The sequence below is a fragment of the Tricharina praecox genome, assembly GCF_024521635.1.
Source record: "Tricharina praecox strain CBS 144465 chromosome Unknown BZA05scaffold_12, whole genome shotgun sequence".
Taxonomy (NCBI): Eukaryota; Fungi; Ascomycota; class Pezizomycetes; order Pezizales; family Pyronemataceae; genus Tricharina; species Tricharina praecox.
The window spans coordinates 601,137-613,483 of NW_026250414.1; the positions used below are offsets into that span (position 1 = coordinate 601,137).

Consider the following 12,347-nt stretch of genomic DNA (forward strand, 5'->3'; position numbering starts at 1 on the left):
GCTCCCGACCGGCCACACAAGGAGGCAGACAGCAACCGCCTTCGACCGGGCTCGGTCTCCAACGCACCATCACCCACGCCAGCCATGACGACCACCCACGACTTCAGCAGCGTTTCCGAGGGCGCCCGCGGCACCTCCGAAGAGAAGCCATCCTCAGACGCCTTCGAGCTGACGCAGCGACGCAGCGCCGACTCCGCCGACTCCGTCCACTCGCACGATCCAGCGCTGCCCGCAGAAATCGCGAACCCCGGGGAGTACCGCGTCTACAGGCGACGATGGATTGGCCTCGTGATGCTCATGGTCATGAACATTGTCGTGTCCTGGGGCTGGCTCACGTACGCGCCCGTGTCGAATCTTACCGCCGAGTGGTTCCGCCTCGACTCCGAGTCGCCGGTCAATTGGCTTAGTACCGTCGTGCTGTTTGCCTATGCTGTTGCTACGCCGTATGAGATCCTTTTCTGTTGTGGGTTGGAGGGGGGAGAGGGAGGGAGTGTTGCTGATGATGAGACGGTAGTGCCGTGATCTACCTCCTCGGCCGGTACTCGATCAAGCCCACGCTGCTGCTGGCCGCGTTTCTCCTGCTGGCCGGAAACTGGATTCGCTACGCGGGGACGCACACGCGTTCGTTCAGCGTGACAATGTTCGGGCAGATCCTGATCGGGTTCAGCCAGCCATTCGTTCTGAGCGCGCCGCCGCACTACAGCGATCTCTGGTTCACGTCGAAGGGACGCGTATCTGCCACGGCCGTCGCCTCGCTGTCGAACCCATTCGGCGCCGCGCTGGGCCAGTTCATCAACCCGATGTTTGCGACCACGGCCGACAAGCTCCCGGACATGGTGCTCTACGTCGCGATCATCAGCTCCGTCGCGGTGCTCGGCTGGGCCGCGTTCCCGGCGCACCCGCCCTCACCACCGGGCCCGAGCGGGCACCACGCGAAAGCGGACTTTGCCGAGACCGTGCGCGTGCTCAGAAACAGCCGCGACTTCTGGCTGATCTGGGTGATGTTTTCGATCTACCTGGGGCTATTCAACGCGCTCACGACGCTGCTGAACCAGATCATGTTGCCGCGGGGGTACACGTCGGACGACGCGGGACTCACCGGCGCGCTGCTGATCATCGTCGGCCTCGTCTGCTCCGCCATCGTCTCCCCCATCATCGATCGCACACACTCGTACTTCCTCGCGCTGAAGATATGCATCCCCGTCAATGCTGCGTGCTTCCTCGCTTTCATCTGGGTCCCCGACGGCGGGAAGGTCGCCGGCCCCTGGGTCGTCGGCGCCATCCTGGGCGCGGCCAGTTTTTGTCTCCTCCCCCTGGCGCTGGAGTTGAGTGTCGAGTTTACGCATCCTGTTGCGCCAGAGTGGACGAGTAGCCTCTTGTGGTGCGGTGGTCAGCTCGTCGGTGGAATCATGATCCTCGCTATGGACGCGATGAAGACGAAGGATGGCGATATGAAGTGGGCGCTGGTGCTGCAGGCTGCGTTGGCTGCCGTTGTGGTGCCTGGCGCTTTCTTGACGGGCGCCGGCGGGAAGCAGGCGGGGCTGAAGAGGTTGCTGACTGAGGGAGCTGTCTGAATACACAAGCAAGGCAAGGCAAGGCAAGGGATGGGATGGGAGTTGGAGTTCGGAGGGATGCTCTTCTGTTTTTGTTTTTGTTTATTTCCGGTTCATGGGTTTCTGTGCTGTGGCGATGATGCGTGTAACGTTTTGGTTGCGCTCTTTGCTGCGATCTGGCTTTGGATATAACTGAGAGGCTCGAGATACCCGTTTGCGTTTCTGTTTAATGGAGGAATGAAGGAAAGTTTTTGCTTGGAAGCGGTTTTGGCAGAGAAGAAACATGGCCAAAGATGCGGGAGCGAGGAAGGGGGAAAGTTTAAGCACATCATTTCGCTTTGCATCGCAAGGGGAATCCACTCCATCTTGTGCTCCGGAAGTGGACAGTGGACTGCTTTAAGCTTTAACCAAGCGTAAACTCAAGCCCCCGCACCGTGCTGGGGGGGGGGGGGGGGGGGGAGGGGGGGAAGGTTAAACAGCGTCGGACTAGACCGAGCGCCCTGTCGTAGGGCTGAGACAAGTGCCAGAATCGAGATGGGCATGTAATGGAATGGTGGGTGTGCGCTGTCCACTTCCAGTGTCCAACCCACCTCCGATTCCTATTCTACCTTAGGTACCGTATGCTTGGTAGACAGCTGGGCGTCGTCAGGTCGCAGCTTTGTAACCAACCAACCAACCAACCACACCAGTGTGACACCTCCACCACCCCCGTGCGTGTCGTCGATGGTCCCGCGGCCACTCCTTCCCCGCCGGATCCACGCATCAGAGCGGCGGATATTCGGGATGAAAGCTGGTGATGGTAGTAGGGGGGATGAGTTCAGCCAGGGAACGGTAGAGCGCCAGGAACTGCGACTCAGACTCTGCGAGAAACGGTCCCCCCACGGGCCTAGCAGTAGCGTAAGGATTACGTGCCGACCGCACGGCACGAGATCATGAATGTACCCATTATCTAGCAGCAGCGAGTATGAGGAAAGAGGAGAGGAAGCCTCCACCACCCCATACGGAGCGGGTTGTCTGCGCTATGCATGTACGCATTCATCTGGCATCAGTGGAGTCCGCGGTAAGCCTTCATAGTCCATGCCACGCCATGCCATAAGCGGGGGACCACTTACGTACTGAGAAACCTGCGGTGGGTACGGGCAACTGGGGTATCTAACCAATTGAATTGACTAGAAAGCAACAAGAAAAGAAAGCAGCCTGTGTTCTTCAGGCGGAAAACCTCAAGTAACTCCGCGATGTTGAACTAATAGACAGGTTTCGTGATGGTGGTGATAAGGTCTATGCCTCGTGTGCTGTGTACTTGGAGACAGACCGAACATGAAAGTATGATAGCAACAGAGTACGACAACGTTGAGGCGACCGAATCGGGTCTGGCCCCCGAGTCTCACAGTACCCACCGTCAGCAAAATGGGTTCACCATCTCATCAAGAGACAGATGGGCGGAATTAGCTTTGAGGTTTGAACAGAGCTCGTGCGCGGCGGAGGCCATACGGAAAATAGCCGTATCTACTATAGTAGAGCCCGGGGTTGCCCACTCAGCCTCCATGTACCTACTCTAGAGTAGGTAGATAGAGTACAATGCACACGTGCGAAGGATCCACGGAAACACAAACACAAACACGCGATAGGTATGATACCTGGAGGCTGGTTACGTTTGGAGGTTGGAGAGAACAAGGCAGAAGCGGAGGTTAAATACGGGACCAAATCATTTTGCAAGGTGAGTCGCTTCTGCCGCCTAAAGGCTAAAGTACCGGTGCTATGTACGTACGGGATTTGGGAACCGCCGGTCGGGAATCGGGATGGAGTGCAGCGGCGGCGGGATGGAGTGCAGCGGCGGCGGGATGGAGTGCAGCGGCGGCGGGATGGAGTGCAGCGGCGGCGGGATGGAGTGCAGCGGCGGCGGGATGGAGTGCAGCGGCGGCGGGCCGGCCGTTTCTCGAGGACCCAGCTTGGAGAGCCGCAAACAGCCAGCTGGCCGGCCCGGAAGGAGGGGGAGGGGGGGGGGGGGGGGGGGGGGGGGGAGAGGGGGCTTGGATCGGAACAAATAGCGGTCTACCGCCAGTCGGGCCCGGTGTCCAGTGTCCGGTGTCCGGTGTCCGTTGAGTGCATTAGGCAGCATCGTCGTGTCGTCGGTACATACATAAATGCATATCAATGGCGATGAACCAGTAGTCCATAGGCGTCGGGGGAAGGAGTGGTGGATATACTCTACACACAATGATCGAATGGCGGGTTGGTAGTTGGAACTTGGAACGCCCAGGCCTACTCTGGACCGGCCGCCGTATGTGTGTAGATACGCCGAAAAGTTCCCAACTTGTCGACTGGCCATCCGGCATCTGATGTGCAGATGTGCAGATGTTACAGGGAATATATCTGGAGAAGGAGAAGGAGAAGGAGAAGGAGAAGGAGGAGAAGAAGGAGGAGAAGGAGAAGGAGGCTGACGCGGGAACGCAGGAATGTAAGCCGCGCCCGCAGGTGTATGTAGGATGTAGGTACCTGAACCCAGTCGCGGAGCAGAGATGAACCCACCACCGCCACCACCACCACCTCGAACCGCGATTCGCAGCTATCTACGGTAGGCAGTAGTTGGTGGCTACGAGAGGCAGACCTGTAGAAGATGCATTACACATTAGACGGCAGTTCATCCAGGGTGATGGAGCGTTATTCAAGGTTGAGAGCGGCTGGCTGACTGGCTGTCGACGGCAGCTGCACGGTCAAGGTGCAGGTGTGCCGGGGGTCCTTGGAAGTTGGACGTCAGTTGACCCGACATGGAACGGTGAGACTGTTGACATCCCCCGCTTGCAGAGTGGAGTACCTAAGTGCATAGATACGATACATCCAAATCGATTCCTCTGTTCATCGCGATGCCACGGCATCCATGATCCAACGACGAGCTCGAGCTTGAGGGCGGTAAAGTGCGCTCAAGGCGGCCGCCAACACGGCTGCCCCCCCCTCCCTCTCCGGACGCACCCACCCAAGTGCTTAATGCACCCGCCGAGGGAGGAGTTGCGGGGAGCGGTGAGACCGTGAGAGGCGGTATGCATCGACCTATGTGTTATGTCGGGCAGACCCGATGCGATCGCCTCAACGTTGAAATGTTCTCTGTTACTGCTTTTCTGTTCGTCTTGTTGGTCCGTTTCGTGTTCAACACATCAGTCATTACTCAACACCACAGATATCCGCAGAAGTTCATAGACCTCTTTCTTTTCTTGTTCTCAATCGAATCGCGTTCTACATTTGCTCGTACCTGTCGAGGGTCTCTCACTACATCTTACCTCCCTACATCTTACCTCCCTACATCTTACCTCCCTACATCTTACCTCCCTACATCTTACCTCCCTACATCTTACCTCCCTACATCTTACCTCGGACGAACGAAGATCGCTCGCTACACGCGGTGGCGCCTCGAGCGAAAACAACTAGCGGTTCTTGCAGTTATCCACTGGCAAGTTGTTGCAAGAATCGCCGTCATTCCGCAGGCCGCAGAGGGGGGAAAGATATGTACGTAACAAGGTGCCGAGTCGCTGCGTCGTTGGTGACTCCACGATCCCATGTACTCTACATACTGACATACAAGGTACCTCATGGTTCCATCCGGACTCCCGCCGGAACATACCACGGAGGGGTGCGCGGGAACATCATATAGCACCTACCTTGCCCTCTATTGGAAGCATGCTGGAAAGGTTAGGCGCCGCGTACTATTGCAGGATCCTACCTGCTCGTCCCCAAATTACGGTAATCACTGTTCATGCATCTGCATCTGCATCTGCATCTGCATCTGCATCTGCATCTGCATCTGCATCTGCATCCTGCAAGTTGCGTGCGCCGTGGTAATCCCCCCGCGGCATCACCTCTGTTGCTCGGATTACGCCTGCCCGTGCTACTGGCTTTGTTCTTTGTTCCTTATTCGTTCTTCGACTCGGATTGGTTACGGCTGCCTGTGCTGACTGCGAAGGACTGGACCGATCAGAACAGATCCCCTGATCCCCACTCGTCGCTGCAGAGAAAGCTGCCCCTTCGAACGGCTCCCAAGCAGTCACCACTTGATCGGGGACATAGGCCGCAAGCGTTGATGGGCCACCATCATCCTTCGCACCAACAGCCGGTCGCCGAAAGGTTTTTACATACATAAATTCTGCAACCCGCCTGCAAGTCTGCAGCTCAGCTTACGTGCAGGGATGTACTAGTTTCCTTCTACCATCATTCTAGAAGTAAGATTAAAGTGTGAATTTGGGCCGCTTATCTCGGCCAGGGTTCGGCGCACCACCAGCAACCACCACAAGTCAGCACATCCTTCTATTGGGAACTTCTAGAACAATGCCAGCCAATCAGCGGCGACAGGACCGCCCTCGGAGACAAGTCCGTCGAACGAGAGGGAGTTGGTTGGTTGCTAGCAGCTGCTTCCCTCCCGCTGGCGACTGTTGCACCTCGATCGCCAGTACCTTGTTTCTATGCTGGCTATGATACATACCCAAGTCAGTACTTACCTACTTCCTCTTCACTTGCTCCGTCCGACCGCTGCAACATTGCAGACCCCTCCCACCCTCGAGAAGAGAAAGGTGTCCGGATTCGCTCCGGCTCCCTGGTGCGGTGGTCTCGCGGGCTTCCCCCATCGCGCGACAGCTGTCTGGCATGATCCTCGCTCACGGCAGAAATTCGGATCTCTTCTAGGACTCGGAATTGAATACCTGCCTGTTAGAGGATCATGGGTATCCGAATACAGGCGCGCCACCGTCGAGAGAGAGTGTGTATGTGTGTGTGCGCTCCGCCATCCTGGCCTCTGCGTGCAGTCTCTCGCGTCGTCGTGTGACCCAGCAATTGCAACACTCTGGAGCATATGAGGCGGCATACCGGGGAAAGCAGTCAGGATAGGAAGCTGGCACACCTGAAGCAGGCTCACCCAGCCGCCCTCCTTCTGATTAGAGGCGATTGTGCGCATTCCACGCACGTACGAATACAGGCGGGCATATATGCAGGCAGACACACAGACATGGATGTTATGTAGTCCTCGACCGTCCTTACCTACGATCTAGCCTGGCGTAGAAGAGGGGAGGAAGGGGCGATGGTGGCGTTCCTCCTTCTAGAAAGGTCTGGGAGTCTAGGTATGTCTGAATGTCTGAGGGCATTATGGACGTTATTGTGCCCGTCTTAGCGGTGGGCGCGGAGATCGACAACGAGCTGGCCTGGTACCTCCGTGAGAAACCTGGGTTTACCTCCCTCCGTATTACTCGATATCATCCGGTTTTTTACAGAATCGCATACATTGTGTGCAACGCCGACATCTTCCCCCCATTCGTCCCCCGATGTTGACGGATTCAATCTCATACTGCATGCATAGGTCTTGACCCCACGGCTTGCTGGTTGGACGAGCCGGGCGAATAGATGGTCGAACTCTGAATCTTGCGTCCTCCTCCACTTCGAAACACCGGATGAGACCAATCACCATCACCACCACCACCACCAGAGGTCCGAGTCCGCTGCTGCTCTGCGTCAATATGATCTACGACCGCTGAAAGCCTGCACGCTTATTGCCGCCGTCCATGCTCCGCATCCCGTATTACATGGTTCAGCCAGAACTCGTCAAAGTTAATGAGATACAGTGCAACACTAGATATCCGGCTGCGCACATCTGTGGCGGAAGGGAGTGAGGGAGGGGGGAGCTTCAAGAAGCCTACTGCACACAATCCAAACTCATATAAGACCAATAGCTAACTTCCCGAAGACTCCTTCATCATAAAAGAAGCCCCGTCATGTTGCAGATATCCGCTTCCGGCAGCTACGACGACAAGTCAGCACCTCCAGCGATGGCCACCCCACCCGCCAACAACAACGAGCTCAACCCGTGGGATTTTTTCTGGCCGCATCAAGACCAGTCCTACATGGCACCGCAGCAGCAGCAGCAGCAGCAGCACAATCCGAACGTGAGCACCACAGCACCATGGTCAACAGCCCAGCCTGCTTTGGCGGCGGCGTCGTCGTACCTTCCTTCTCCCCCGCCCCAGCCCTATCTTCCATCCCCAACGGTGCCAACATTTCTCTCCTCGCCGATAGCGTCCGCACCATATCCACGCCACAGCGCCCCTCCACCCTCGCCGTCATCCTCCCGCGGACAACGGAACCATCTTCCATGTCCCTTCTACGTCCAAAACCCATCCTCGCACCCCAAGTGCGCACAGAAGACTTTCTCCTACATGTGCCGAGTCCGGTAACACCTCTTCCGCCTCCCCTTGATGCCTTTACTTCCCCCCCGCTAACTCGCGACTGCAGAGAGCACATATCGACACACACACTCCCCTTTTCCTGCGACATCTGCGAACGCCGCTTCTCGTCACGGTTCGGTCTGACGAGGCACACAGACACATGTCGAGCCGGCGGCGGTGGCCGGAGGAGATTAGGCGGCGGTGGTGGTGGCGGTGGTGGTGGGCACGGACGGAGGGACGAAAACTTAGCTTTGCACCAGGCTTTGACGCAGGCGGGATCGGTGGAGGCTATGGTGGGGATTTTGGCACGGCCTTTCTGAGAGGGCACGGTTCTGTTGGCGTTTGGGCTTCGGTGGATGGACGGATGGACAGATGGATGGGCGAATGGATGGTTTGGCCGGTGTATATGTTTTGGTATTGTGGTTGTATATAGAATCCATGTTTTGAGTTTGTGACGTTGAGCGTCGAGTCTCGAGAGTTATTCAACCAGCGACCGACCACCCGCTCACGAATGGGGGCCATGTACTGGAAGGAGGTGTCGACATGCGGAATGGCACAAGATCTCATCACATGACGAAAGCTCTGAATATAATCCAATAGTTGGACCTAGACCTAGCAATGTCTAACGGTGCGCCACGAGTGTGCTACCTATCCCATGGATCGTAACGCGCTGGAGCTCCAAAATCGCCTCAGAAATGGCCACTCCTCCACCCACCCAGTCGCACCACTAACACCCCAGAGTAGGGCTGTGACTAGATAGAGTTTTTCTTTAGATACGAACAAAGGGTTTTAAGCATATTGTGGTGGTTCTAATGATGGTTTAAGGCTAAACTTTCCACCCAGAAGCGCAAATTCGCGTGATTTTCACAGCTTTCCACGGCCATACTGGCCCACCACCACATGAAATCTTGCCCTCAACCCCTAGAGCTTATAAAATATGATTCAGCCGCTCTAGAAATTGATGTGACGCAGCGGCACCCCCCAGACCTTACACGATCATTGGGTTTTGGACGCAAATGTCGACATTTTTCGTCATCTCAAAACGAGGCTAATCTTTGTCCGGCGGTCTATGCCATCGTAACGACATTTAAAAAAAAGAGGATTTATTCTAGGTTACCTTTCGTAGTAATACTGAAGATCATATGCAACTCTCAGAGGTAAATATGGAAGAATGAAAATGTCGATTCCTCGTGGCATTACATTTTGAGAAGAATTTGGACACTTGGACCGCTTCTATGGCCTTCCAGGACAGGGCAGCTGGCGATGTCACGTCTAGAGTACGATAGAGTAGTGCCGTAGAGAAGTATTAATGAAATCTAGGCTTCCAGGACTTGTTTTGAGACGTCAGGTGTTATTTATCTGCCTGCCAGGTTTTAGCGAGTGATATACCGTGCGGGAGCACTTATTCATCCGTGCTTTGTCTTTTGGAGGGTTGGTGACCGTCAAGGGCTTTTAATATTTCATCTCTTTGCCCCCCGAGATAGTCATTATTCAGGTGACGATTTCCGTGCTGAACAAGGTGATATGGCCTACTTTTGGAGATTTTCCGGGTTGAGTGGAGTCGCGTAGCCCTTTTGGAACTCTAAGTATAAAATTACGATCCAAGGGATTATAGCTACGGCAGTATTTTGTGAGAGAAAGCATCAATCAATTTTGCATACATCCTATCTAAATTATGGCGGCCCAACGTACTCCTTTTCCTGTCCGCCCTGGCCATGTACCGGTACCTATGGGCTATCTACATGCCCGCTCCTCCTCCTGCTGCTGCTGCCACCTGGCCTCTTTTCTGCCCTCCGAATTATATATACCAGGATCATATAGATACATTGTTTACTTGCCAGGATCATATAGACACATTGTTTACCTGCCAGGCTATGTAGAGTATACTAACCGAGCGCGAGTGAGGTGAGGTGCGGTGTGCTTACTGCTCACTGCGCTCACTGCTTTCGTCTGATTTTGCCGCCGATACCTACTAAGTAGATAGTGAATGAGCTAGGTACTACCTGGTGGGCTATGTAGTAGCAACATGGCAACTATATATTCTTGTTGTGTACAAAAATTGCACACAACGACCTAGGCACCTCGTCAGCAGCTACTATGACGGTGTGTACCGTGGGTAGCCTTCTTATTATTCTCGAGGCAATCCGGGCTCCGGGAGTGGTGGAGTTGGGGTTGTGAACTTGAACTGGTTGGTGGTAGGTACTGCTGTTAACCAGTCTGTCATAGTACTCTAGAATAGTGGAGGAGAGTAGAGTAGAGTAGAGTGGTGAACTTTGGTGGTGAAGGCTGATGGTGAAGGCTGATGGTGAAGGCTGACATCCTGAGCATCCGGCGATGCACTGCTGATGCACTGGGTATGCACTGGGTATGCACTGACGTTATGCACCTACCTATGCACCTACCTTATAGGTAGATCGAAAAGTGGCTTCCTTCTCGAGTCTCGATGAACCCGAAGCTCGGATTCTCGGATTCTCGGAATCGAAGTTTGAAGTTTGAAGGTTGAACCGGGCGGAGTCGTGTGGAGGCCGTGCGGAGGCCGGGCTGCTGAGTGTGGCTGTTGTGGAGTGTGGCTGTTGTGGAGTGTGGCTGTTGTGGAGTGTGGCTGCTGTGGAGTGTGGCTGCTGTGGAGTGTGGCTGTTGTGGAGTGTGGCTGCTGTGGAGTGTGGCTGTTGAAACTTGATGGTTTACCCCAACCAAAGTCACCCCAACCTAAGAAAGAGTCGGCCGTGCATCATGTTGTACATGGCGGGTTTCGTGGGATGCTATGTAAATACGTCACAATTCATCTGGCCCTGGGGTTACTATTAAGGGGCGTGGGAGCAGAGGCGGGAGAGAGAGAGAGATCTTCCTGTTTTATTTCGCATGCAGCCTATCTAGACTATGGCGAACCCACGACCTCCGTTTCCTGTCCGCGCTGGCTAGTCCAGGTGAAAAAACCCCCCGGTACCGACCAGTCCGATGCGGCGCCCCACGGAGCAGAGGCGGCTTGGACGCGGGCTTTGCCCGGTATGCACAGATGATCGATCTAGCGGGACTTGGTCAGACCTGAGTGAGACCAGCTGCCGAAGGAGCGGGACCCTTGCGGGACCCTTGCGGGCCTGATTGGGACTTTTCCGGACTTGCGTGGGACTCGCTGATGGAGGAGCGGACTTAGCAGTTTGGTCTCCTTCGTCCTCTGCTCCATCATCTTCTCCATCATCTTCTCCATATCTAAGGCCAGTGCCTTCGGCTCATCCTTCTGAGCTTCTTCCACCTTCTTCTTCATCGCAAATCTCTCCACCATCTCCTACTTCCCCTTCAAGATCGATTCAGCCTCACCCTCCGAGATGTCGTACGCAGACTCGTCTCCGCTCACAATTGTGTCAGTATTGTAATCATAACCCGGGGGAACGTCTCGGTCATCTTTATCGATCTGCTTGACGTCCAAGACCACCTTATACACCACATCCTCTCCCTGCCCTGCAGAGTCCAGGCTACCGAGGTGCTCAAGAGTCTCCGAATAGGTACTGTGGTCCTCCAGTCCGCGAGCGAAGGTTCTGGCTAATGTATTCAGGTTGCCGGTACGACCGTTGCATATCTCAACGAGCTTGAGGGTCCGTCTCGTATACTGGCCGATGCTACTCTATGCCGGCAGAGTTGGATGTAGAATCCTTTCACAGCACCAAGCAAGGAAGAATTCGGTCTGGCATATAGGTAACCAACCTTGACCGACATCCGCGCTGTACGTACCACCTATCTAGACCTAAAACCCCTATCTAAAGTTCTAAACCACCTCTATCAGCTACCTCCATACCCCCCATCCCTCCTTCTCGTCCACCTTCTTTTCCCTCCGTCGCTTCGACTCCTCTAGCATCTCCTTCGTCGGCTTTTGCAACTCAGTATCTACGAGATACCCAAAGCGCTCCCACAACCACCACGAGAGGCCCGTGGAGCCGAGCGGACATATGCAGCCGCACGGGCGGATCCACTTATCGGACCCCTCGTAGCGCATCTTGAGCGCCCACTCCGCCAGACACTTCCCGTGGATCCAGTGGTTGCACGGCGACATCGTTTCTCCCGCTTCTGGATCTGTGGGGCAGCCCCGGCGACGTAGGAACTTGCACCGTGTGCTGACGTCGGAGCAGTTGCAGGGGATGGTTAGCATGGTGGTGTGAAGACTAGTGTGGTGAATGGTGTGCTGTGGTGCGGTGAATGGTGTGGTATTGTGAATGGTGTGGGATGTGGGAGGGGTGGTGGGGTGGTGGGGTGAGTGAGAGAGGCCGAGAGAAAATGAGCTTTGTAGTTTATACACATGCTTGGAAGGTCATGTTGGGCTGGTGGACGCTCGAAACGAGCGGTGGACGTTCCACTTGACTGGAATGGAGGCTACGGGGCTCCGTCTTGCACCGTTGCACGCTGGTGGTTCCCGGATGGCTAAGTGATGGGTGCTCATGCGCTGCAGTTGCAACTTGCAACGACAATCCTCGACTCCCGAGTCCCGACCGAGCTCAAATGGGGACCGAGTGAGTCACGATAATATGCTCTTGAGATGGTTCTGTATTGTGTGACAAAAGCGATTCATAATTCATGAGCCGTCTATAGTAGAAGAGTCTAT

General features: G+C 55.2%; 5 protein-coding genes across 5 annotated transcripts; 4 read left to right on the top strand and 1 right to left on the bottom strand.

Annotated features, from left to right (window-relative positions):
• Window positions 1-252: 252 nt before the first annotated feature.
• BZA05DRAFT_316981 (major facilitator superfamily domain-containing protein) lies at window positions 253-1,544 on the top strand (the record flags this gene model as incomplete). Its single annotated transcript, XM_051480395.1, has 2 exons — window positions 253-443; window positions 515-1,544. Coding segments are annotated over 2 exons (1,221 nt in total), but the record flags the coding sequence as incomplete, so codon positions are not given.
• A 2,074-nt stretch (window positions 1,545-3,618) lies between these two features.
• On the top strand, window positions 3,619-4,132 carry BZA05DRAFT_474071 (uncharacterized protein; the record flags this gene model as incomplete). Its single annotated transcript, XM_051488104.1, has 2 exons — window positions 3,619-4,011; window positions 4,068-4,132. The coding sequence occupies exons 1-2, from the start codon at window positions 3,909-3,911 to the stop codon at window positions 4,130-4,132; spliced, it is 168 nt and encodes a 55-aa protein (XP_051339447.1). The 5' UTR covers window positions 3,619-3,908.
• Window positions 4,133-4,440: 308 nt separating this feature from the next.
• Window positions 4,441-6,035, top strand: BZA05DRAFT_47459 (uncharacterized protein). The gene is made up of 3 exons (XM_051488134.1): window positions 4,441-5,054; window positions 5,131-5,236; window positions 5,524-6,035. Exons 1-3 carry the CDS (start codon window positions 4,592-4,594, stop codon window positions 5,624-5,626), a joined length of 672 nt encoding a protein of 223 aa, XP_051339448.1. The 5' UTR covers window positions 4,441-4,591; the 3' UTR covers window positions 5,627-6,035.
• A 1,210-nt stretch (window positions 6,036-7,245) lies between these two features.
• On the top strand, window positions 7,246-8,319 carry BZA05DRAFT_47446 (uncharacterized protein). Its single transcript, XM_051488127.1, has one exon. It carries the CDS (start codon window positions 7,492-7,494, stop codon window positions 8,071-8,073), a length of 582 nt encoding a protein of 193 aa, XP_051339449.1. The 5' UTR covers window positions 7,246-7,491; the 3' UTR covers window positions 8,074-8,319.
• A 2,225-nt stretch (window positions 8,320-10,544) lies between these two features.
• Window positions 10,545-12,089, bottom strand: BZA05DRAFT_474073 (uncharacterized protein). Its single transcript, XM_051488105.1, has 3 exons — window positions 11,547-12,089; window positions 11,109-11,375; window positions 10,545-11,039 (listed from the first exon to the last, which is right to left on the bottom strand). Exons 1-3 carry the CDS (start codon window positions 11,895-11,897, stop codon window positions 10,779-10,781), a joined length of 879 nt encoding a protein of 292 aa, XP_051339450.1. The 5' UTR covers window positions 11,898-12,089; the 3' UTR covers window positions 10,545-10,778.
• Window positions 12,090-12,347: the final 258 nt, after the last annotated feature.

What these genes read in the sequence shown, in the direction of transcription:
- BZA05DRAFT_47459 (XM_051488134.1), top strand. Translation starts at nt 4,592, where the DNA reads ATGCATCGACCTATGTGTTATGTCGGGCAGACCCGATGCGATCGCCTC. An exon ending in CGCAGAGGGGGGAAAGATAT is followed by an intron (nt 5,055 to 5,130) that starts GTACGTAACAAG and finishes CTGACATACAAG; the next exon opens with GTACCTCATGGTTCCATCCG. An exon ending in ATTGGAAGCATGCTGGAAAG is followed by an intron (nt 5,237 to 5,523) that starts GTTAGGCGCCGC and finishes TGGACCGATCAG; the next exon opens with AACAGATCCCCTGATCCCCA.
- BZA05DRAFT_47446 (XM_051488127.1), top strand. Translation starts at nt 7,492, where the DNA reads ATGGTCAACAGCCCAGCCTGCTTTGGCGGCGGCGTCGTCGTACCTTCC.
- BZA05DRAFT_474073 (XM_051488105.1), bottom strand. Translation starts at nt 11,897, where the DNA reads ATGCTAACCATCCCCTGCAACTGCTCCGACGTCAGCACACGGTGCAAG. An exon ending in ACGAGAAGGAGGGATGGGGG is followed by an intron (nt 11,376 to 11,546) that starts GTATGGAGGTAG and finishes CTGCCGGCATAG; the next exon opens with AGTAGCATCGGCCAGTATAC. An exon ending in ATTACAATACTGACACAATT is followed by an intron (nt 11,040 to 11,108) that starts GTGAGCGGAGAC and finishes AAGGGGAAGTAG; the next exon opens with GAGATGGTGGAGAGATTTGC.